Consider the following 23,993-nt stretch of genomic DNA (forward strand, 5'->3'; position numbering starts at 1 on the left):
GTGAACCTGGGCATGGATTTCTGCAAATCCTCCTAAGCAGCCTAAGCTCACCCAAGGTCTTCTACTCTTCAGAATGGAATTGTGGCTGTTATCTTCCTGGCAATTTCCTATCTCTAAAATCTTCTTTTTGACCCAGTCAGCAATAAGGAGACTCTTAAATGGTAAACAGGTCAGCTGTATTCTCTTACTGATGTCATTCAATCCATATCTTTGGGACAATCCACATTTAACAGAATGGCTAAACAGCAGGAGAAAACAGAAGTTTATATATTTCCTCCATATTTGGATAAGGAAGAGTTGGTTTTAGTTTTCTTTTGCAGTGTTAAAAATTCAACCTAGAGTCTCTCATATGCTAGGCAATTACATTCTTCCACTAAACCCTACCCCAAGGGGAAAAAATGTTTGATCTCTAAAACTTTTCCAGAGCAACTAGGCGTGGTGACACATGCCTTTAATTCCAGTGCTTCAGCGACAGACACTTTAGTTTGAGGCCAGCCTGGTCTACAAAGCAAGCTCCAGGACAACCAGTGCTACACAGAGAAACTCTGTCTCCAAAAATCAGAAAATAAAAATAAGTTTAAAAAAATAAAGTAACTAGTCAGTGGTTGGGGCACATCTTTAATCCCAGCACTCAGAAGGCAGAAGCAGGTGGATCTCTGAGTTCAAGGCCGGCCCAGCCTATCAAGTGAGTCCCAGGACAGCCAGAACTACACAAAGAAACCCTACCTTTAAAAACAAAGTAAATAAATAACGTTCCCAGCTTTACAGCCCTTGATCTGAAACTTTATCCATGATTTTATAGTGATAACAAAATTCACAGGTTCAGTAGACTCAAACATGATTGTGGGTAGAGCAATGGAGTCGCTTACTCTCTGGACAGCTATTGTATGGCTGGCACAGTGCTGGACATAGAAGAATCCACAGAGGGCCTTCACATATATATGCCTTCAGCTCTTTGAAACAACGTTCACAGGGCTTGCATAGACCATGGTTGAAAGAAACACCCACATGCATTTAGGGAAGATGGTCTATTTGTAATTCTGTTGTGAGAGAAACACCATAGCCAAAAGCAGCTTGGAGAGGAAAGGGTTGATTTGGTGTACACTTCCATTAAGTCAGGGCAGGAACCTAAGGCAAGAACTAAAGCAGAAGCCATGGCGGACGGAACCCTACTTACAAGCTTGCTCAGCCTGAGAGGCAATTCCTTGATTGAGGTCCCCTAGCCCTGGTGACTCTAGTTTGTGTCAAGGTGACAAAAACAGAGCAGCATAGAAGGTAAATGAGATGTACGAGACTCAGTTTATAAATTGAGCCATGTTAAACCTTAAATATTTAATATTGGAGGAGATATTAGCGACCTAATAGCTTAAGGTTCAGGCATAAAAACAATGTTTATATACCCTAAATATGCCAAAGTCCACTCCCATGTGCAGAAATAGTCTCAATAATAAATAAATAAAGGGTATCAAGAATCTGGTTGAAACGGTGCAGATCAGTGACTCTCTACCCAGAAGGTTTTGTGAGCTAATGCCATATGTGAAAACGTCTCACAGATACCATGCTCTGCAGCCTTTCCTTGTGGTCCCAAGCAAGAAGTGTATTTGACTAGTTTTAAAAGAAAAAAAATGGGATCTAATAATAACATTTCATACTTCGCTATTTTAAAATGGTGCTCCAAGTATATTAGGGAGGTGGGGGATGGGCAGGAAGGTTCTGGTGTCCAGCCCCATCTTAGTTCACAGTGACATCTTGAAACCCAAGAGTCACCGAGATTCATCCAGTCACATGGGTGCAAAAGCTCCCCATTGCTCCTGCTAGGTTTTAATGGGGTAATTTCATGGAAATGCTATTAGAAAAAAAAACACTTTCTCTTATTTTCTCTTATTTCTCTTATTTATCTTACTTTGTACCAGGAATCAAACCCAGAGCTCCAAGCACACAGAGCTATATACCACCAACCCTAGGAAGGAAACTTAAGTCAAAAGTCAAAAACACGAGTTTGTATTTAAATCCTTGTATCTTTAACTTAGAAGATTACAAGAAAACCACTTTTCTGTACTCAGATTAAAGGTGTGTACCTTTAATCCCAGCAGCAGTGCAGCAGAGTAAAGAGTGGAACAGACCTCTGTGTGAGGCCAGGTCTACATAAGGAGTCCCAGGGCTATAGAGCAAGACCCTGTCTCAAAATAAAGGGTAAAATTAAAAGGGAAAAAAGCTAACTCTTAGGGATTTAAAGTGCAAATGACTTATGGTAAACTGATTACATTAAGCTGAGACATCACTCAGCTCCTTCCTGGGTTTTGTGAACCAGCCTATAGGGCCAGATGCGGCCTACAATGTGGCATAGCTAGAATTTTGGTCTGATCTCCAGCTCGGCTCCTGGTAGTTTTCTCTTGGGCACCATGACTGTAGTTACTCCCTCTTCCTCCTGCTTGCTGGGGACTGGGGTCAGCCAGAGTTTGCCGTCCCCAGCACTGCTCTTCTCTGGAGCAGATATGGCAGACCCAGTGTACCTAGCACCACATATGAGCTGAGGGAATAGGAGCTCCAGAGGCAGGGCAGGAGGAGGCAGCCCCGGGCTCCTCGTGGGGATTACTCAGGCAGGGCAGAGGAGAGTTTCTGGCTAACTCTATGAATATCTGAACAACCGGCGTGGCCAGCCCCTCTCATTTGTTCACCAGCGGTCATGAAAATGAGGGTGTGGACAGTGGAGGGGAACAAGGTTTACAGTAGGAACGATGCCCAGCAGAGGCTCTGCCAGTGTCGGGTCCCCATCACTGCCAGTACTCAGCACTAAGTATATGGACTGTGTCTCAAACGTTCTGTGAGCTGCTTCCGAGTGGAATTGGGGGGATGGGGGGAAGGATACTCTGTGGGACTGCAGCAAAGGCTAGGATTACCTGTGACCACCAAATGCCACATGCTGTGGGCACTGTGCATGGTGTGTCCCCATCAGAGAAGCAGCTAACCGTGCCGTTTTGCTTTCCAGCTGTGTCGCCTCTACAAGTTCATCGAGCAGAAGGGGGATTTGCAAGACCTAACGCCGACCATAAACTCACTAATAAAACAGAAAACAGGCGTTGCTCAGCTGGTGAAGTATAGTTTAAAAGACCTAGAGGAAGTTGTCGGGCTGCTGAAGAAGCTTGGCGTGAAGTTGCAGGTTTGACAGCTGTTCTGCGCCGTGCTGGCAGTATGAGTCTGTGGTGATAATAGTGGCTGGGGGGATGGGTTTTATTTCCCTAATGCTAGTGTTGTATTTTTCCAAAACTCGGGATTTCTTTGCAAGCTTCACTGTTTCTGTCACACACACCCACTCTGTGGTGTGTGTCTCAGAGAGGGAGTTACTGTCAGAGAGCTTGGTAGGCCCCACGAAACGTTCTTGCCAGATCTTACTGAAGGTTTTTGTTCATGCAGAATAATTCAAACAGAGTTGTAGTCCACATTCCACAACTGAGGCTGCTGATGGGTGGGTGTGGCCGTTCCCTCCACAGGTCTCCATCAACCTGGGCTTGGTTTACAAGGTGCAGCAGCACAATGGCATCATCTTCCAGTTCCTGGCATTCAGCAAACGCAGGCAGAGGGTCGTGCCTGAGATCCTTGCAGCTGGCGGCAGATACGACCTGCTGGTGAGGGCAAGCCCTGTGTGTGCTGACTTGCTCTGGCTGACTGCTAGTCCTCTAGTTCCTCACCTCGTGTTCCTTTTTCACTACAATGCACAAAGGCAACCCAGAAATCCTATGTAGCCTTCATCTAGGGATATAAACATATCCTCTTGCCTCTGCTCCCATGGCTGAGATTACAGCCATGCACCACGCCAGGCTTTTGAGGGCTTGCTTTTTTTACTGTTGCTTTCCCCAGAATATATTCCTTTCCTCTTTCTTAGCCTGGCCTCTGGTCTCTCCACAGATTCCCAAGTTCAGAGGGCCACAGGCTCTGGGGCCAGTGCCCACTGCTGTCGGTGTCAGCATAGCCATAGACAAGATCTTCACTGCTGTCCTCAACATGGGAGAGCCTGTAAGTCCTGATGCTTGCAGCACGCTTTGGGGCACTCCATCCCTCAGTGTTACTCACCTTTGGCCTGTAAGTCCTGATGCTTGCAGCACGCTTTGGGGCACTCCATCCCTCGGTGTTACTCACCTTTGGCCTGTAAGTCCTGATGCTTGCAGCACGCTTTGGGGCATCCCCATCCCTCGGTGTTACTCACCTTTGGAACACAGCCTGCCCAGTTACACCCCACATGCCAAGTGAGGAACAGCAGCCGCAGCCACCAGCTAACACAGTTCCCTTTATGACACTCCCACCCACCTGGGGACAGTGGCAGGACCACAGGTTGAGAGCTGTGTCCCCAAGTTGCCCCTCCACTTCCAATGCCAGTTAGAAGCCCCATTTCTTAAAGCAGGTCACAGAACTCAGAGAAACCCCGTGGCAACCTGACATAATAAAATGGACATTAAAGTGAAGAAGTGAAGACGTGCAGATCTTAGGTGTGTCAGGAATGCCTTGCGTGGTGCCCCATCCCCGGGATCTCCACAGCCTGCCTGCCAGGAGCTTCCTTCCAGAGCGCTCTGAACCTTGTCCTTTGCTGTTAGGCGGATGCTTCGTTTATATAGCAGGATTGACAGTGTCAGCAATGATCCACTTCCCCCTTCCCCTCCCAGAACTGGGGCTGTGTCTGAAAGCCCCAACCCTTTATCCTGCCTTAGTCTGCCCAAGGGCCAGGCCCCCGACCCCAACCCCAACCTCGGTCTCAGTTATCTCACTGACATAGAAAAACCATCACTTTGAAGATTCTAGGATTTTAGTAATCAGGAACAAAGCACATAGCTGCTTCGAAGATGTGGCAGCTGCAGCCTGGGTGTTTGGAAATGACCTTTCCTGTGATCAGGCCTGAGTCGTCTCTACCTTGCTTCTCAGCCCTTGCCCTCTGCTCTGTGGCTGCTGCTGCCTCGGGCACCTCTCCTACTTACTCGCCACATCCACAGTACACGACATAAAGATAAAATGTTCTGCTTGGTAGCACACTTTTATCAGTCCCATTCTCAAAAACCCAGCTAGTCTGAAAAGCTTAAAAGAAATGGCTTTTCCCTTTTCAGGCAAGATCCATTTTCCCTGGGTGAGGGGGCAGGAATGGAAATGTATCTTCCTAATGGCCCAGGACAGCTGAAATTATGTCTGTAAAGATCTTTTTAAACTGTGTCTTGTCATTTTAAACCAAAACCACCTGTGCACTGTGCGGCTGTTCACAATTTCCAGGGCACTCATCTACCTAGCTAGGGTTCTGCTCTCACCCCCACAGCTGAGGTGTTCCCCACCCTGCCCCGTGTAACTCTGTTTCTTCTCAGGTTACAGTGAGCTCCTGTGACCTCCTGGTTGTCAGTGCTGGCCAGATGTCCATGTCCAGGGCCATCAACCTAACCCAGAAACTCTGGACGGCCGGCATCACTGCAGAGATCATGTATGACTGGTCACAGGTAAGGGACAGAAAGCTGTGAATGGGATCAGCAGAGATCAGCCTTTCACAAGTATGGCCAGCCACCTATGGCCACATGCAGCCATAGGGCCCAACCAAGATCCTAAGCTTATTTCAAACACTAAGATTTCTGTTGTTTTCCCTTCCTTTCTTGTAACTCAATGGTGAGTCTCTCAGAGGTGAGCTTTGTAGATGATAATGGTATATTGTGTGGGGCTCTTGATTGGCTTCATTTTCTCTGGAAGGACAAACCTCAAGCATAGCAGGTAGCAGCAGGGAAAATGTCAGACACTGCAAGGCACATAAGGCACATAGAGAGAGATAGACCCTTCCCAGAGCAGAGGCACATAAGGCACATAGAGAGAGATAGACCCTTCCCAGAGCAGAGGCACATAAGGCACATAGAGAGAGAGAGACCCTTCCCAGAGCATAGGCACATAAGGCACATAGAGAGAGATAGACCCTTCCCAGAGCATAGGCAGGCCTTTGGAGCCCAAGGTCTAGTCTCCTTAGGGATGGGAGTTTTAATGGTCTTTGAGCATTCTTTGTCCCCTAATATAGAGTTGGTCAGTTTAATCAAAGACGTGGAAGCTGATTGGTCCAAAACATTGGGTAACTGTGTACTGATCGGGCCTTGAACCTGTTAGACCAGTTTACTGGCAGTGATGCCCTACTGGTGCCCTAAAGTCTGCCAAACCTTCAGGTCTTTGTCTCTGGTCAGAGTTTGCCAGCTTTACTATCTGTTTACCCTCTGCCGTATCTATCTGCCTCTCCGGGGTCTGTGTAACTCTACTGGCCTGTAGCAATGTCAGAAGGTCGGACAGAGGCTAGAGAGGTGCCTCAGAGCCTAAATGTCCTTGCTGCTCTTCCAGCAGACCCGAGTTCTGTTCCCAGCCCCATGTCAGATGGCTTACATCAGCAAGTAACTCCAGCTCCAGGGATCCAAACCCTTCTAGCCCCTGCAGGTCCATACACACATGAGGTATCCACAGGAAGAGACTACACATACATATAAAAATGTCAAAACTTTTTTTTTTTTTCGGAGCTGGGGACCGAACCCAGGGCCTTGCACTTGCTAGGCAAGTGCTCTACCACTGAGCTAAATCCCCAACCCCGTAAAAACGTTTTTAAAAAGTGGATGTGCCTGCCGGTCTCATCAGAGTCTATCAAACAGGTAGAGTTACCCGTTATCTCTGTGGGCGGAGTTAGCTCTTGCATTAGCATCTGACGGCTACAACAGATGACCACAAACCCAGTGGCTTAACTGTCCTGTTCTAAGTTCCTGGAAGTCAGAAGTCTAGGTTAAGAGCTTATCCTCCAGAGGCCTAAGGGGTGGGTCTGTTCCTTGCCTTTTCCTAGAGGCCTCCTGCACTGGCTCAGCCCTTCCTCTCTTTAAGCTGTGTGGAATCTTCCTCCCTGAGGCTTCCTCTTCACTTTGTCCTCAGTAAAGACTTCTGTCCTTACCTTCCCTCTGCCTCTGCCTGCCTTGGCCCCTGTGATGGCCTAGGGCCATTGACAGGTTCTAGGGACTAAGATGAGGGCATGCTGTGGCCAGCTTAGCACCCGAGGGCTCTCTGAGCTTGGCATGTGTGTGGATATCTCTAAGTCTTCAGCCTCCTCCATGTGCAGACTGATACCTGCTCTAGCTGTGGGAGTGAGGAGAGTGGCACCCTGGACACTGCCTGCCCTTCATAAGTGGCATTGGAGCTTTAGAGACCCATGTCAGCACTGTCACAGATCTTGGAGGGGTGCTTGTAGATTATCTACCACTAATGGCACCCCAGGGCTCTGCAATGACCAGAAACACACAGGCCAACTCTCCTGCCATGACCTTTCTGCAGCTGCTCTGTGTGTTCATATAAAAACTGTTGTCAGGTTTTTAATCGTGTAACTGAAAAGGCACCAATTTGCTTGCTTCTATGTCGTTAGAGAAGTGGTCTGTTGTTCAATTTCTGTTTTGTGAGACAGGGTCCCACTGTGTAGCCCACTGCTTCAGCCTCCTCCTGGGTGCTGGGATTACAGGCAAGAACCAAAGTACCCAGCTTAATTCTGCTTTCTACCGTCTGTTTTACCATCCCTTTGCTTTCCCGAAATGCTGAGGGGGAAAAAGTGGGAGAGAGAGACAGACAGAGACAGAGAGACAGAACTTGGCACATTTTCAAAGTTTTGAAGCCATTGAAAACCTCTTCCTGTCACAACTGTATTACTTGTTCGCCGTCCTTCAAAATAATCATGAAAGTAGAGAAAGGACAAGAGAATTTCTTCCTGGAATTCTGTGCTCCTCTCGATAGCATTCACATCCCTAAAGTCGGAATTAAAGTATTTAGTAATTCACCTTGGGAATACAATTAGAAGCAGTTTTTTCATTGTCTTTAATGACTTGAAGGGGCTCAGGCACACTGTGTCCATTTGTCTCACTGTTTGTTTCAGTCCCAGGAAGAGTTACAAGAATACTGCAGACATCACGAAATCACCTATGTGGCCCTGGTCTCCGATAAAGAAGGAAGCCATGTCAAGGTAAAGATAGAAGGGAGGGCTGGAGATGTGGCTCCGTGGTTGAGCACTTACCTAGCATGGTGAGACCCTCAAGTCAACCCGTTAAAACTACACACACGCACGGGCACGCACACACACACACACACACACACACACACACACACACACGCACACGCACACGCGCGCGCGCAAAGACCACTGGGAAATCAACAAGCATTTTCCACAAACTATTGCCTATGGAGCCTCTAGTGTTCTTCAGCATGCCATCTATCTCTCTCTCTCTCTCTCTCTCTCTCTCTCTCTCTCTCTCTCTCTCTCTCTCTCTAAACTCTATCATGACTGATCATCTTCCTAGAGAAAATAGACACAATTTTTGAGTCTGCATTTTTGTTTACTCCTTAAGTGTATAGGTGTTTGCCTCCATCTCCGTGCACCGTCTGTGCAGTGCCTACAGAGGGCAGGAAAGGGTATCTGACACTGACACCCTCTTCTAGAACTGAGTTAGAGATGGTTGTAAGCTGCCACATGGGAATGAAATGCAGGTCCTGTAAGAACAGCCAGTGCTCTTAGCCACTGAGCCATCTCCCAGCCCCGAGCTCCTTTCTTAGGAGAGCTGTACCTGTCAACAGCTTGTCTTCTGGAGTCTTCCTAAACAATTTTACTCTGTTCTACCTAACTAAAATTGTACATAAACCTACCACCTCATGACCTTTTTAAATATTGTTTCGAAAGGAAAAGATTGGCTTTTATACCTCATTCTCCGTATTTTCCCCTGTAATGCTGTCAGGATGAGTTGGACCTGTTTTAAGAGTTTGTACGCAATAAGAATTGCACCTCAGATGTGTGCATATGATCTTGATAAAATCCCACAGGCCAGGCTACAGAGATGACTTAGTCAGAAAGAACATGTACTGCCCTTCCAGAGAGAGAGTTTGATTCCTCCTAGCACCCACATCAGGACTCAACTCCCTGCAACGCCAGCTCCAGAAGAATCCAACCCCTCCAGCCCCTTCAGGCATCTGCACTCCTCTCTATAGACACATATACACCCAGTTAGCAAACAAGGCCTCCACAGGCCTACACACAGCTGTCCAAGCACCTCTTTCAGGATAAGCAGGGAGCCATGTCTCTCTTATGGTTTCCTCTGTGGCTGTCTCAGAGGTCCCTTGGTTATTTGTCCCACTGTCTCTAAACTTTGTCCCCTCTTTCATTCCTGATATTAGTAATTTGTGTCTTCCCTCTTTCTTCTTTTTAACATAGCATATTTAATTTTAAGATCATTTTATTAACATACAAATGCTGGCATTTCCTGTTTTTGTTTGCTTTGTTGATTGGTTATTTTAATGATTTTATTCATTTTTATTTTATCTGCACTGGTGTTTTGTTTTGCATATGTGTCTGTATGAGAGTGTGGGATCCCCTGGAACTAGAGGTCCAGACAGCTATGAGCTGCTATTGGGTGCTGGGAGGAGTCAAACACCCCATGTTCTCTCGGTGCTCTTAATGCTGAGCTCTGTCTCAGCCCCTCAGAGGATCTCCACAGATACATACATGCCATGCCATTGCACTTGGTTTCACTCTTGTCTCTCCCGCTAGGCTCTCCTCTCCTCCCTACCCTCTCCTTTCTGGTCTCTGTCCTGCCTCTAAACACTCTTTGCTTTTGCTTTCATGTAACTTGGATTCTATTATCTTTTCCCACACCCCGTGAAACCTCTCCTCCCCTGTGATCCCTTTCCTAATCGTGAGCATGAGTACACAGACGCATGCACAAATATCTGGATTTCACATATAAGAAAAGACAGACAGCATTTGTCTTTCTGTGTCTGGCTCATTTTACTTAACATAATCTCCAGTTGCATCCGTTTTCTTGGAAATCTGATTTCATTTTTCATTACAGCTGAAAAAACGGCATTGTGTGTATGCACCACATTTTGTTTGTCCATTCATCTGCTGCTGATGAAATGGAATTTCAGCTGGTTCTGTATCTTAGCTGTTGTATTAGGGCAATAATAAACATGGAGGTGCAAATATAATTTGATGGGAACATTGTAGGCTAGAAAATGGTGGTCAGTGTCCTATAGAGAACATCCTAAGCCTGGAAGGTAGTGGCAGGTAGTGGGAGAACATCTTCAGGTGCTAGTGGGGTTTCTGGAGTCACAGAGAGGCAAGCTATGGATGTGTGCTGAAGGGCCTTTTAAGCAGAGGGCATAGCAAAGGTCATGGAAGGGTTTCAGTAGTAGGCTCTCTCAAAGATAGAGTCAGGTCCTTGGAAAATATTCTGATTCTATCCTGATGGTATGACTTTTCCCAGAGAGTTGTACAGAAGCACCCATACACTGCAGAGAGGACAATATAGAACAAACAAACTATTTTATCCAAGTCCTGCTTGGTGAAGCAATGAGTTTACTGGGATTTCTTACGGAGCATTGGTAACTCAAAAACACTGCATTGAAAGAAGAGCCTGCCCCAGCCTGCGTAACAACTCATGACAGCTACATCTCTGGAGTCCCAGTCTACCTTCTGTATACTCTGGCAACCACGATCATGGCCAGCTGAGACAGATCACATCTGGGTGGGGTGAGGGATGGGAAGCTGATGACTGTCTGCCCCATTCTGAGGAAACATGAATAGGTCCAATGCTGTGAGCCCCAAATCTACGAGCATCTTGAGTAGTTAGCAGCTGCTCTGACATGCCAAGGATGGAGTGGCACTGTGCCCGCACAGTGTGGCTTGAGTGAAGGCTACTTACCTAAGCAGGCAGGAATGGTCATAGCGAGATCAAGGAGTTTGGATGTCATTTAGCAGCCAGTGGGGACCAGTAAAAGTCTGGACAAAGGGGACATCAGAATTTAGTTTGAAAAAAGTTTACGTGCAGGGTGTTATTGTGGAGTGGAGAATCTGCAAACAATGTGACAGCATCAGGCTAGCCCAGAGCACAGCTGGGTGCTGGCCATGAGACTGAGTGTGACAGGGCAGACGCCATGAAAGTGGGTTTGTCAGGTAGGTAGTGCTGATGTCTGAGAAACCTCAATGATTGACTGGAGGATGCTTAAGAAATAATAATGTAGTAATACGAGAGCCATTTTTTTCACTCTGTCATCTCTAACTGTTCCTGAATGGGCCATATATCTCAGCAACAATTCTAATGTTTGGAGCTTTGGTTCCTCATTGCTGTATCCTTGACCTTAACCTTGTCATAGTGCATGTCAAGATGTTGGAGCACACTCCAGTTAGACATCTAAAACCATCTCAGAGCCTGTGAGTCAAGGCTCTTACCACCAGGCCTGATGACCTAAATCCACTCCCAGGACTCCCATAGTAACAAGACCTCGTATACACCATGGCATGCATGCAGCCATACACAGACATATACACACACTAAATAAAATAACATTCTTTTAAAGTGCTACTTTAAAAAACAAAAAACTGCTAAATGTCTTCCAGAAAGCAGAATCACCCCCAGTTAAGACCCACTGACTACAAACTGTTGACCTAGTTGCTTCACTAGAGCACAATGAGCTGCCATTTTTGCTTCAGAAACCTCCAAATGGTAATTATTTTATTCTTTCCAAGGTCAAGTCCTTTGAGAAGGAGAGGCAAACAGAAAAACGTGTGTTGGAATCAGATCTTGTGGACCATGTTATGCAGAAACTAAGGACCAAAGTTGGTGACGAAAGGAATTTCAGGTAAATTTATAAAGAAAACAAAGTAATTTAGCTGACAATTTGTGAAGCCAAAAATTGGGCAGCCCCATCTACTTATTTTCTGGTAAAGGCCCCTTTGTGTATGCCATAACATGACAGAGAAGAGGTAAACAAACAGCCATAGGCAGACCAGAGAATACATGGAGTGGCCTGCATTTGTAAGAACTCACTCGCTCCGTAAGACCATGCGTTATCTCTTCCAGTGTGCTGCAGTTGATGTGGGATGGATGGTGGCACATGTCTGTGATCTCACCACTTAGGAGATTGAGATTGGAAGATCACAAGTGCAAGACCAACCTGGGCTGCCAAGGGAAATCACGCCATCCTGTACTACACAGCCACACTCTAATATCCATCTCAAAATTTTCAAAATCTACTAGAAATTGACATTAAACATTTTAAAAATCTTATCCACTTTAGGTGAAAGTAATAACCAAGTCTTGTCAACCTAGATAATATATCTTAGTAGAAAAAAAGCTTTATTTAAAAAATAATAATAAGGGGGTTGGAGAGATGACTCAGTGGTTAAGAGCACTTCCACAAGTCCTGAGTGCAGTTCCCAGCAACCACATGGTGGCTCACAACCATCTGTAATGGGACCCGATGCCCTCTTCTGGTGTGTTTGAAGATAGGTACAGTGTACTCACATACATTAAATAAGTAAATAATTCTTTTAAAAATAATAGTAATAATTTCAGTTTTAAAAGTGGTGTTGTGTTCAAAAGTCTCGGAGGTGTTGCATTTTGTTTATAATCTCTGCAGAGCTTTAGCAGAAAGCTGCCCACCATGGGATGGAGAGTATAATCCTACTTTCTTAAGGCAAAATATGCAATACACTTATAGAACACATCTGGAGGACTGTACAGATGTCTGACTGTAGTTACTTCTCAGGGATTATAAAAGTGCAGTGGAGTTAGAAAAGACTTTATGTCTCTACAGCTCCTTTATACATGCTCATCATATCACAACAAACATCTAAGTTTATAATCCTGACAAATACCTATAATCCTGACTTGGAAGGTCAGGAATCCAAGGTCAGCCTCTAATACATAGTAAGTTCAAGTCCAGCCTGGGATCCATGAGGCCCTGTCTCAAAAACAACAAAAAGTAAGAAAGAAAACACTTAAAGAAGATGTCAGTAATTCTCAACTGTAGCAATTTTGTTCCCACAGGGACATCTGATAGTGTCTGGAAACAGGTTGTTGTCACAATGGGGTCTTACAGGTGTAACAGAAGCCTGAGTGCTGCTGGGCATAATGACAGGGGACAGGACTGATGGATGTACCTCCAGCAAAGAATATCTGACACCAAGCACCATGAATGCCAGGACTGGGGCATCAATAAGCCTTGCTTTGTCACCTGTGCCCCCAGTTACCCCTCCCCCAACCCTCTTCCCAACACACACTTTCCATGACCACTGAGTTTCCATGAATTCACAGGCAGGCTTTTTTCAAGGAATGTACCATTCTTGAAGTTGCCAGGTTATTAGAAGCACAGACAAACCACAGACATTTAGAAAATGAAAGGGGAGGGGCACTACTATGTGTCTTAAAGGTTATAAATTAATGTGCAGCGTTCGAAAGAACGTCTGTGATCGGCTTTTGAAATATCTGTATTTACCAAGCATCTCCTGTGCTGGTCGCCAAGGCTCCTGGCTGAGTGCAGGTGGACCCTGCTACTGCTGCTCCTTTGTATTCTAAGGGAGAGAACGAACACCCACTGCATTCATTAAATGAGCTGCCTGTGTGGAGCCTGGGTTTCAGACCCAGCTGAATGAACCAGAACTCTGTCTGGTCTTTTCACCCGAATCCTGTCCTTAATAATTATTACTTGCTCATGACCAACACCATCACTAAGAGCACCTTCTCTTTTGCTTCTTCCTCCAACTGATAGCTAAGAGGCCATGTTTTTATATTCAGTAGGAAAGGTGGCATGTTCTGAGGACATCCTTATCTGAGTTGCTTTGTTCCTTAGTGATGGTTTCCTAATTGTCTGTTTGCTTGTTTTTAGAGACGCTTCTGATAATCTTGCCGTACAAACTCTGAAGGGGTCGTTTTCTAATGCTTCAGGTATAATTACTAATTGAAATCCTAGCCTTAAGAATGCTGTGTTGTCCACACTGAGTCTTAGGGCTGAGGCTGATGCCTTCTCACACTGAAAATACCTTTTAAAGGAAAGTGTCGACAAAGCTGTATCCCATGATAGGTGTTCCGACATCCTGGAAGTGCTAAGGCAGCTAGGGCCAGCCCTCTAATCGTAGTCTGTCTCAGTGTTGTATTCACACATGTAATTTAACCTTCGTTTATTCAGTTCACTATTTACATGCAATATAGACATTTCCTTCATACAACGGACTAGAGAAACGTAGCTCGCACCAAACATGGTGGCACCGCCTGTAATCCTAACACTCAGGAGACTGAGGCAGAAGGATACAGTTTGAAGCCAGCCTGGTCTTCAAATATATATAACAAGACTCCATCTCAAAGAGATAAAAGAAGGCCCAGACATGCTCTCTGCCCTAGAGTCACAGCCAGATGTACACTAATCAATAACTCTTTATGGTGTGTTCTAGAAACTGGGCCTAGGTAAAGACTATAACATGAAACTCTGTCCCAGGTTTGTTTGAAATCCACGGAACAACAGTAGTCCCCACTGTGAGTGTTATATCACCAGAAAAGCTGTCGGCCAGCACCAGGAGGCGACATGAGATTCAGGTACATCACATCCACCTTTCTCTGGCTTTTTGCTGGCTTGCTCGCCTTGATTTTACATGTATGGGTGTTTTGCCTGAATATATGTCTGTGCACCATACATCTTGGAGGCCTGAAGAGGACATTAGCTCCCCTAGAACTGGAGTTGCACATTTTGACGATGCGGGTCCTGGGAACTGAACCTGGATCCACTAGGCCATTTTCTCCAGCGGCTTGTCCTTAGCTTTAAAGAGCCAACCTGGTGGCTTCTGAAGACCTCAACAGAACTCTGGTGCCAGAACTCAGCCTGTCTGTCCTCCAGAGAGGTCAGTAAGCAGCAGCTGTCAACAGGATCCCTCTAACCTGCCCGCTGCGGCAGCTGGAAGTGGCTTGTTCCTCTTCTATATAAGGTCATTTTAGACCAGTCTCATGGTTCTCATGGTTTCAGTGTCTGCTGTATGACTGTGCTAAGGCCATGTGTATAACCTTAGAGGCAGTGACTTATGCAGTTAAAAGAACAAAAGAAGTAACAGAATGTGTTGAATGTGGTAAGAGTGCCATGATACTAATGGAAGACAGTGTTAAGGGCATTTGATTTGTTGCTGTTGTGGTTTTTGTTTTCCTTTGGTTTTTCAAAATAGGGTTTCTCTGTGTAGCCTCGGCTGTCCTGAGCTCTGAAGTCACTCTGTAGACCAGGCTGGCCTTGAACTCAGAGAGATTCACCTGCCTCTGCCCCTCAACTGCTAGGACTAAAGGTGTGCACCACCACAGCCCAGCTATTGAAGAGCATCTGTAGGCCAGGTGTGGTGGTGTGACCTGTAACCTCAGCTGCTTGGAAAGGTCTGAAGTTTGAGACCAACCTGGGCAACAGGACAAGCCCCAAAATCAGTCTTTCCCTCCTCCAACCTATGTCGAGAGCAAAGCTTTATGTTCTGTTCAGAAACCTTTCTAACCTCTGGCTTTGTCACACTGTTGTGTTCTGGAATGAGAAATAACACGGCTTGGTTTAACATGCTCTGAACTCCATTTTCTTATTAGGTGCAAACCCGACTTCAGACTACCCTTGCCAATTTACATCAGAAAAGCAGTGAAATTGAAATTTTGGCTGTAAGTCACATGTTCTTTAACAATTTGAAGATAGCATCTGTCTGCATTGTCTAGTGTGGCCTCAGAATTCAGGGTTTTTGGCTGTCAGCTGTATCTGGTGTCAGATGCGGCTGATCCTCATGTAAATTACAGGTGATCTAAAGCTAGAAAAAGCTGGAGAGAAAAGATGGCCATTTGTGTTTCTCTTTTCTCTTTGTTTCTATGGCTACACTCAAGTCCAGGCCTTTAAGCATACATGGCAGGCAGCATTGTACCTTTGGGTGTGGATGTGATCTGAAATCCAGCCTCCAGTGCCTGTTAGATCACACAGTCCAACTAAATGAAGTCTGCTTTAGGGGCTGGGAAGAGAACTACATGGTTAAAACTCATGCATGAGGACTAAAGTTCAGGTCTCCAGAACCCACATAAATGCCTATGATTCCAACCTCAGCAGGTGAAGAAAGACATCAGCAAGTTGGCTCACAAATCAGGCACATCAGCTAGCTCTGGGTTTCACTGAAACTGCCTCAAAGAATAATAATATCAACCTCGGGACTTCACACACATGCACGCACATGTGAACAGAAAGAATAGCCTTATTTCTGTCCAGCGACACCGTAGCCCCAGCCAGGGTGCGCTGCCTAGACTTCTCACTAAATGATATGCTTTCTGTGTAAACAGGTGGATCTACCCAAGGAGACCATCTTACAGTTTCTATCGCTAGAGGTAAGCGATGGCAACTGCTCTGCACAACACAACACCGCTGAGTGGTCTAACTGCCTCAGTGATTACGTTTGTCTGGAAGCACCAGGAATTTAGTTAGTAACGTTGGTCCTTCTATTACTATGTTATGGGCATTCTGAATCAGAATCACAGCCACAAAGGCTCAGAGCCAGGACTTGAACCTAGCAGGTAGCATCAAATAGCTTCTTACACATCATGCCATGTGTTTCCCAAGCAAATCTTCATCCCAGTTAGGGAAGCACAACTACACAGAATATTGTAAAAAGAACCAAAAAAATTGCTTGTTTATGGGTTTATACTTTTATACAGTTTTTCTATTTTTAAAATTTTCAAGTCTCCCATGGTAATAAGATAATAACTACAGGTAATTTTTTATTTTATATTTTTGTGAAAAAGAATGTTACCACATAGCCTATCCTAGTTTGCCTTCTGCAGCTGTGATAAACACTGACCAAAAACCACCTCGGAGGGAAGGTTATCACCTCTTATAGACTAGAGTCCCTCACTGAAGGAAGCCAAAGTAGAACTCCAAGGCAGGAATACTGACTGACTAGCAGGCTGGCAGGCTTGCTTTATAGACAAGGCCTGCCTGCCCACTCAGAATAGCATCACTCACAGTGAGCTAGGCCCTCCCACATGAATCTTGAATCAAGAAAAATGCCCCAGGTGCCAACTGCTGGAACTAGTTCTTCTTTTAATGGTCCCTCTTTCCAACCTAGTTTGTGTCAGTAACAATAATAGCCCAAGCTGGCCCTGAATTGCAGTAATCCTCCTCCCTCAGGCTTCTAGGAACTGAGATGACAGGCTACAGGTAATTTTCAAAGTACTTTCTATCAAATAACTTATCCATACAGTTTGGTCATAGATTAAAAATAATCTGCATTAAGATTGGAATTGGAAACAGGAGGGTCCTCAGTTCAGGGCCAGACAGTGGTACAGACTAAGACCCTGTTCTCCTCATTACCTGTTGATCAGACAGATAAGCATACAGCACTCTCTGGCAGTTTGCTGACTTTTGATCCAGTCCAGTGAGCAGACATGAAAGGCAATAATGTCCACCGCACACAGGAAATGTCCAAGGAAAGCAATCGAAAGTCACATTTGCACAGCTGGGCTGTGGCAAGGCCAAGCAGGCTCTAACTAGATACCGATAGTCTTACAGGGCCAGGCTGTAACCTGCTGCGCTGCTCTGCTCTGTCACGTCTGGTCTGATCTTTCCTAGTGGGACGCTGATGAACAGGCATTTAACACAACCGTGAAACAGCTGCTGTCACGCCTGCCAAAGCAAAGATACCTCAAACTCGTCTGCGACGAAATCTATAACATCAAAGTTGAGAAGAAGTAAGTTATAGCAGGTTTCATGTGGTTAAAATTTAGGGAAGGATCTGAGTGAATGTCAAGGATTAAGAGCCAAGGAGTCCTAGACTGAATCACAGTGAGGATCTTATCAGTGACACTGTGGGCCTGAATGTAGTCATTGGGGTAGAATGTGTGACACATGAGACATGGAGCTCATGCCACTTTCCTCTTCATCACATCCTTTTGAGACAGGGTCTCTCTCTAGCTCAGCTGACTGGCATCACTGAGCTTGGGGAACTCACACATCCCCGCCCTGTCCAAGGCTACACTTTCACGAACCACTCTGCCCAGCTTTTAACACTGGTTCTAGGGATTCAAACTCCATGCTTGCTTGGTATGTACTTTACCAAGTAAGCCATCTCCCAAGCCTCAGAAAACGTTTACACAACTAAGGCCAGGGATGATGGCACACAACTATAATCCTAACACTTGGGATGTAGATACAATCAGGAATCCAAGGTCATCCTTCGCTTTATAAGCAAGTTTAAAGCCAGTCTGAGTTACATGAAACCCAGTCACAAAAGAAGCAAATGACATTAAAAAAACAAAAAACATGACTGCCTTTGCTGTGTATGTCAAAATGCCAATCATTTATGTACCGTTTTAACCAAAAAGATGTCAAGGAAGTTGGTGGCGAATGGCAGTTTCTTCATCAGAACTTAACTGCAAACTGTCAGTCACAGCTCCAGGAATGTTTATGCACCCTTTCTAGTAATCAGTCTCCTACCATACTTGTAATTAAAACAAAGCTGTTCGCCACTTTTATCCCACTAAGTCTGTCATCCGTGTGCCTGTCCTTTTCTTTTGCAGGGTGTCGGTGTTGTTCCTGTACAGCTACAGAGATGACTACTACAGAATCCTATTCTGACCCTAAAGAACTGCTGCTGTATTGTTCAGATGGACAGGGACTTGTACTGGAATAATGGAATGTTGTGCATTCAATCCATTTTAACTTTAAATTCTAATAAGCTGTCCTACAAAGCTGAGCTTTGTCGGTTTTTCATGTGTGTTATAAATTCACCTTTTTGATATAATAAATGTTTTCGTATATATATAGCTGTTTTCCAGTTGCAGTTCTTCCAATACTGGAGGTTCTACGGAGCTGGAGAAGAAAACAGACTTGTCTTCCTTTGATCCTAAACACTATGCACATAAAAATGTCCTAACATTTACATTCTCCTAGTAGATAAAAAGGCAGAGATCAAAAAAAAAAAAATCATCAAATCATCCCTTGTGATCTGTTCTGCCTCTGTAGCTGGGTGGGAGGGCAGAACATGGTCTTACTTTGCATCCCAGACTGGTCTCAAACTCAATCAGCTGCCTCCACAGACCACTGAGATTACAGGCTTATGTCACCACACCAGGCAGAATCTCTATTCTTTTTTTTTTTTTTTTTTTTTTCCCGGAGCTGAGGACCAAACCCAGGGCCTTGCGCTCTATCACTGAGCTAAATCCCCAACCCAAGAATCTTTATTCTTGATGGTTCTCTGATGTCTATCCTAATGTCATTAAGCAAACTCCTGTTTGGCTGAGAGCTCAGACCGGCTGAAGGAATTATGTAAGATCAGACAAGGTCCAGAGAGGCGGCTCAGCAGTAAAGACACCAGTCCCAGACACGTGTGGTATGGGAGAACCAATCACACAACTTGTTGCTGTGGCACAGCAAATGTGCAAGACATACAAAATAACTAAATGTGATTTATTTTAAATTATATAACCAAGAAAAACAACCCACCTGTAGGATAACACAACTTTAATAAAACTATTACAGTAATCTCAAAGACAAGGCAAAAACCACTGAGTAACTGTACCATCTAGAGTTAGGAGTTATTGTCAGGAATATGGTAGGAAAAACAGCAACTAGCATGAAGATTATGATGCATAGCTCTTCAAAGATGACTAGAGACCTTACTGCTGGAATCTAAGAATATCCGCCATACAGTGCAAATCTAAAACTGGTTTCTTACCACAACTAGCCTGTGGCCATCCCAACACTTCTCTCTTAACAGACCCTTCCGTGAAAACAGTTACATACAGAGGTACTGAAAGCAGCAAACAGGAAAACTGCACTGGTGCAGCTGACTGGTAGTGGCCCCTCCTGTCACTGCGCTGGTTTGCTCTTCTTACTCTTGTTCTTCTTGTCCCTCTTCTTCAGTCCATCCATGTTGGCTCTCAGTAGATTTGAATAGGCCTGAAAGCCAGAACATGGCCTTAGCAAGAAAAGGTACAAACTGGGAAGCAGGAGACTTTCCATGGGACTTAGAGTGGCTGGCATGAGAAAGCCTACTGTGACACCTATACTGGCAACCCGGTGCCACGGAGTCTGCACTCCTTCAGCAGCTCCTGAGACGTACTCCGCAGGGAGCTGCAAGCTTCACACTCCTTTCAAACAAAAAGGAAAAACTGCAGGCAATGTCCTACTCAGCAATATAGAGCATGTCTGAAGTTTAGGAAAGAACTAGTCTTAAAGATGGAAAAGAATTCAGGTCAGCCTGGTCTACAGAGTGAGGTCCAGGACAACAGGGCTACACAGAGAAACCCTGTCTCAGAAAACCAGAAAAAGAAAAAGAAAAAGGCAGGCAGGCAGGCAGGCAGGCAGGGAAAACCCAGGTGACCTATATTCATAAAATAAGAGCACAGGCAAGCGGTGAGGTCAGGTTCCTACCCTGAGCAGCACGGCTCGCCTCAAGGAAGAATGGAGAATAAGCAAATGGAACTTACCATCTGAAACTTATTCACTTCTTTGGAGCTCACCTGGAAAGGGAGAAAGAGCACCTCTTTTTATAGATATAGACACCACCTATTTCACAACACCTAGGGCAGACATGGTGGCTCACAAACACCTAGGGACCTCTGCACTCTGGAGACAGAAGCAAACAGATATCTGTGAGTTCTAAGCCAGCCTGGTCTACATAGTGATTTGCAGAACTGCACAAGGACCCTGTTCCAAAAAGGAAACAAAAAGTTGACTACCTAATCTTTAAATGTTGATTCCCAACCTGGGACCCAAATGTACTCACTGCTGTCTTTCCATCCTAACCTGCTCTCAAGAACAAGTAAAGCAGCTCTGTGCCTTCGTCCACATGAGATCTGCAGCAGGATGGGAAGGCAAAAGTGGGCTCCCACCAAGCTACTCACCACTATAAAACCCCTCAGACAAACCCACTCTGATAATTCCAATCCCAGCAACTGGGAGGCAGAGATGGGAAGATCTTATGGTGACACACTCTTTAAGGTAAAAAAATAAATTCTTATATAGATGTCCCTGAGTTTTTCCTTTTGGATTCTGAGAGATATCAGAGGACCTGTCAGTGTTCATTTTCTTATGCAAAACACACTAAAACTACTCCTCCAAGTGAGCACAAGATGGCTCTGGTCTGGACAGGCCTGCACTGTCTGCCAATCATTCAGACTGATACAAGCACAATTCAAACTGCCATAAAAGAAATACTACCTAGGGAAAATGCTCAGTTTCACACCGATAGCCACCATGACAGCAATGTAACCCTGCTTTACTTCAAAGGTCTTCTTGAGATATCAACTACTGTACTACTGTGGTTACAGGCGCTCTATAGAATTAAGAAGCATTCCCTTTAAAACCAGGGAATCTTTCTGTTTTGCATATCTACTCTTCTATAAAAAGACCGTGGTTCTTGACTATATATCCTCATAGTACCAAGCCTCATCTGCAGCTATGTTTGTTAAGTGAACCACAAAAACATGGGAAAAATCAGGTTAAAAATAATCATCTAATTCCCAGAGACTGTGTACTGGAGGGCCAGCACAGAAAGAAAATACAGTCATTCTTCACAACTACCACCAGGAGAATGGACCATATACTCATTTCCACAGAAATTCCAGCAGAACAAGCATTAGGTCTCTACTTTTAACAGTTTATTGTTGATAATTTGACCTACAAGAAATAATAACTGGGAAGGTGGTGCACACTTGGGATTCTACCACTTCAGAGACAGAGGCAACAGTGTCAGGAGTTCAAGGCCATGTGGGTTACATAATGAACCTAAGTTACATGAGACCTCATCTCAACCAAACAACCCCCTCCATCAAAAAGAAGTCAAAGTGGACCCTGATCCCAAAACGGCCTGAGAGTGACAGGCCAAAATGAAAGGGAAGGGAGTCTAGACGTAATCCAGACATGCCCCTCCTCAGTCAGTGTTGTAAGTTCAGGGGTCAGGGGATGAGGCTCAAAACAGAGTGATGACTTAACAGGATGAAGACCCTGGCCTGGATTCCATCTCCAAGTGCATGAAAATCATCACTGTCATCTGTCTCAGTTGATAAGACAACCCTGTGACCACAGCACAGGCTGAAGTTCCTGCTGTGATCTTCCTAAATCACAAGTTCAAAGTCGGCCTGAGAATGCTTTTAGACATTTTTTTAAATCCATTCTACTAGCTAGCACTGAGACAGGTTGCTCCTGTACCTTGGTTATTTGAGAGAAAAGTGACTTTTTTGAGTCAGTCAGGCCAACTCAAAAGAAAACAAAGCAGGGAAAAAAAAAGACTCCATCTCACCACTGTGCTGATCTTCCTTTTCCCATCCGTGGCCCTTAACAGACACTTGTTTTCTGCGGGCTCGAGGCCCTCCACGGTACTCTTCCGTGGGATGGGTTTAGTGCGACCATCATCTGTGTTTAAAAAAAAAAGAAACCACACCCGAGTAAACACCATCACCACAGACCACAGGAGTTGCTTCTGGTTCAAAGTGAAAATCTGAACATCGTATGGAAGGGTTCCCACCATCACTCCCATAAATTCACCACACCCGCTATCTCTTTCGATATGGTCAAAACTAGGAGCAACGACTTGATAAACACTGGGAGCCCAAGGCATATTCTACCTCACTAATGGAGCAGGGGTAGGGCTGCCTGTCAGAACGTGGACGTCTGACACACTTAGGGCCCCAGTGTCACCGTGAGCGGGCGGCCGGCGCCGCACCAGCCACACTTCCTAGCACTGCCGCGGCTGTGAGCCCAGGAGGTGGCCGATGCGGAGAGGCCAGAGGCCGGGCTGCCCGCTCCCTGCCATGCCCCGGCGCGGCCCGGGAAGCTGCTTACACTTCTTCAGGGTGATGAACACGCTGCCCGATGACCGGCACTTCTGGAAGAGCCTGGTCAGCTCCGTCAGGAACTGCAACACAACACGCCCCGTTAGGCAGCCTCCAGTCCTCGCCCCGCCGCGTCACGGCCCAGGCCCGCCCGCAAAGGGAGAAACGCTACTCGAGCTGACCCCACTGGCTCGAGTCCATGGCCCTCAGGGGCCGCCGGTACCTGCTCGCTCTCGAGCAACACCATCCTGGTCTCCGCAGGTTCCGACTCCGTCAGCAGAAGCCTCCTGAGGTTCAACCGGAAGTCTCGCTTGTGCTGGGCGGGACTTCCGCTTTAGTTGCCAGTCTTCCGTCAATCCCTACCTAGCTCCGGTTGCCTTGCGCCTGCGCGTTCGTCACCCCCTCCCCCTTCTTTCCAGGATGAGGAATGACACTTTAGGTAGTTGGACTGCCTTGTCAAGATTCACCCTAGGCTGTAGGAGGGAATGAGAGCAAAGGAATGACTGGATAGAAATATAAAGTCACACATGAGTCCACTGCCTCACTTTCCTCATTTTTAAGGTGAAGTACCCCTTTCACAATATGGCCGAGAAGAGCAGATATATTTATATTGAAATACAGAATACAGTCTGGTAAATAAGAAGTGCTAACTAAGCTTTAGCCATTTGTCTTAATCACTGTTCTTCTGCTGTGAAGAGATACCATGACCAAGACAACTCATAAACAAAAGCATATACCTAGGGGCTTGCTTCCACTTTCAAAGATTAGTGTGTTATCATTGAAGGGACTCAATTTTGGCAAGTATTACTCTGGCAGACCTTGACCTTCTATTCCCTCTGCCTTGCTAAAAAAAAAATTCCTAAAGCTAGCCACCAAGGGCTGTTCACTTATTTGGTCATTTCCTTCTCCTGAGGCTGACGACCAAGATCCAGATATCAAAGTATTGAAGTCCAGCAATCAAAGCCCCCTATGGCTCGCCTAATTCACATGCTTATTAAAATTAAACACCTCATCCTAATACTAAGTTTTCCGTTTTACCTTTATAAAGTGCCACTGGGACTTGTCTGTCTCCTTTGTACAGAGAGGCAGTCTTTTGTTCTGTTCCAAAACAAATATCCCTCCTCCTCTCCCTTGTTTGCTTCCCCTTCTCCCACATCTTCTATCTCCTCTCTCTCCCTCTGTCTGTCCATCTCTCTCTCTCTCTGGTTTGCTTGGTTGGGTTATTTGGTTTTTGTTTTGGTTTGTTTGTTTGAAACAGGGATTTTTTGTATAACCTTGGCTGTCCTGGAACTCACTCTGTACACCAGGCTGGCCTCAAACTCACAGAGATCTGCCTGCCTCTGCCTCACAAGTGCTGGAATTAAAGGTATATGCCAC

General features: G+C 45.5%; 2 protein-coding genes across 2 annotated transcripts in view; one reads left to right on the top strand and one right to left on the bottom strand.

Annotated features, from left to right (window-relative positions):
* The window catches only part of Eif2ak4 (eukaryotic translation initiation factor 2 alpha kinase 4), an 86,699-nt gene extending 68,098 nt beyond the window's left edge, over positions 1 to 18,601 (top strand). The window contains exons 28-39 of the mRNA XM_032903918.1: positions 2,990 to 3,160; positions 3,492 to 3,626; positions 3,907 to 4,014; positions 5,343 to 5,471; positions 7,901 to 7,987; positions 11,540 to 11,652; positions 13,681 to 13,739; positions 14,287 to 14,384; positions 15,399 to 15,467; positions 16,128 to 16,172; positions 17,413 to 17,531; positions 18,360 to 18,601. Coding sequence (XP_032759809.1) covers positions 2,990 to 3,160; positions 3,492 to 3,626; positions 3,907 to 4,014; positions 5,343 to 5,471; positions 7,901 to 7,987; positions 11,540 to 11,652; positions 13,681 to 13,739; positions 14,287 to 14,384; positions 15,399 to 15,467; positions 16,128 to 16,172; positions 17,413 to 17,531; positions 18,360 to 18,417 — 1,191 coding nt within the window. The 3' untranslated portion in view covers positions 18,418 to 18,601. The remainder of the gene's footprint in view (positions 1 to 2,989; positions 3,161 to 3,491; positions 3,627 to 3,906; positions 4,015 to 5,342; positions 5,472 to 7,900; positions 7,988 to 11,539; positions 11,653 to 13,680; positions 13,740 to 14,286; positions 14,385 to 15,398; positions 15,468 to 16,127; positions 16,173 to 17,412; positions 17,532 to 18,359) is intronic.
* A 646-nt stretch (positions 18,602 to 19,247) lies between these two features.
* Srp14 (signal recognition particle 14) lies at positions 19,248 to 22,934 on the bottom strand. Its single transcript, XM_032903919.1, has 5 exons — positions 22,840 to 22,934; positions 22,627 to 22,699; positions 22,085 to 22,197; positions 20,271 to 20,303; positions 19,248 to 19,740 (listed from the first exon to the last, which is right to left on the bottom strand). Exons 1-5 carry the CDS (start codon positions 22,861 to 22,863, stop codon positions 19,651 to 19,653), a joined length of 333 nt encoding a protein of 110 aa, XP_032759810.1. The 5' UTR covers positions 22,864 to 22,934; the 3' UTR covers positions 19,248 to 19,650.
* Between the last annotated feature and the right edge of the window lie 1,059 nt (positions 22,935 to 23,993).

Source organism: Rattus rattus, chromosome 5 (genome assembly GCF_011064425.1).
Source record: "Rattus rattus isolate New Zealand chromosome 5, Rrattus_CSIRO_v1, whole genome shotgun sequence".
NCBI classification, from domain to species: Eukaryota; Metazoa; Chordata; class Mammalia; order Rodentia; family Muridae; genus Rattus; species Rattus rattus.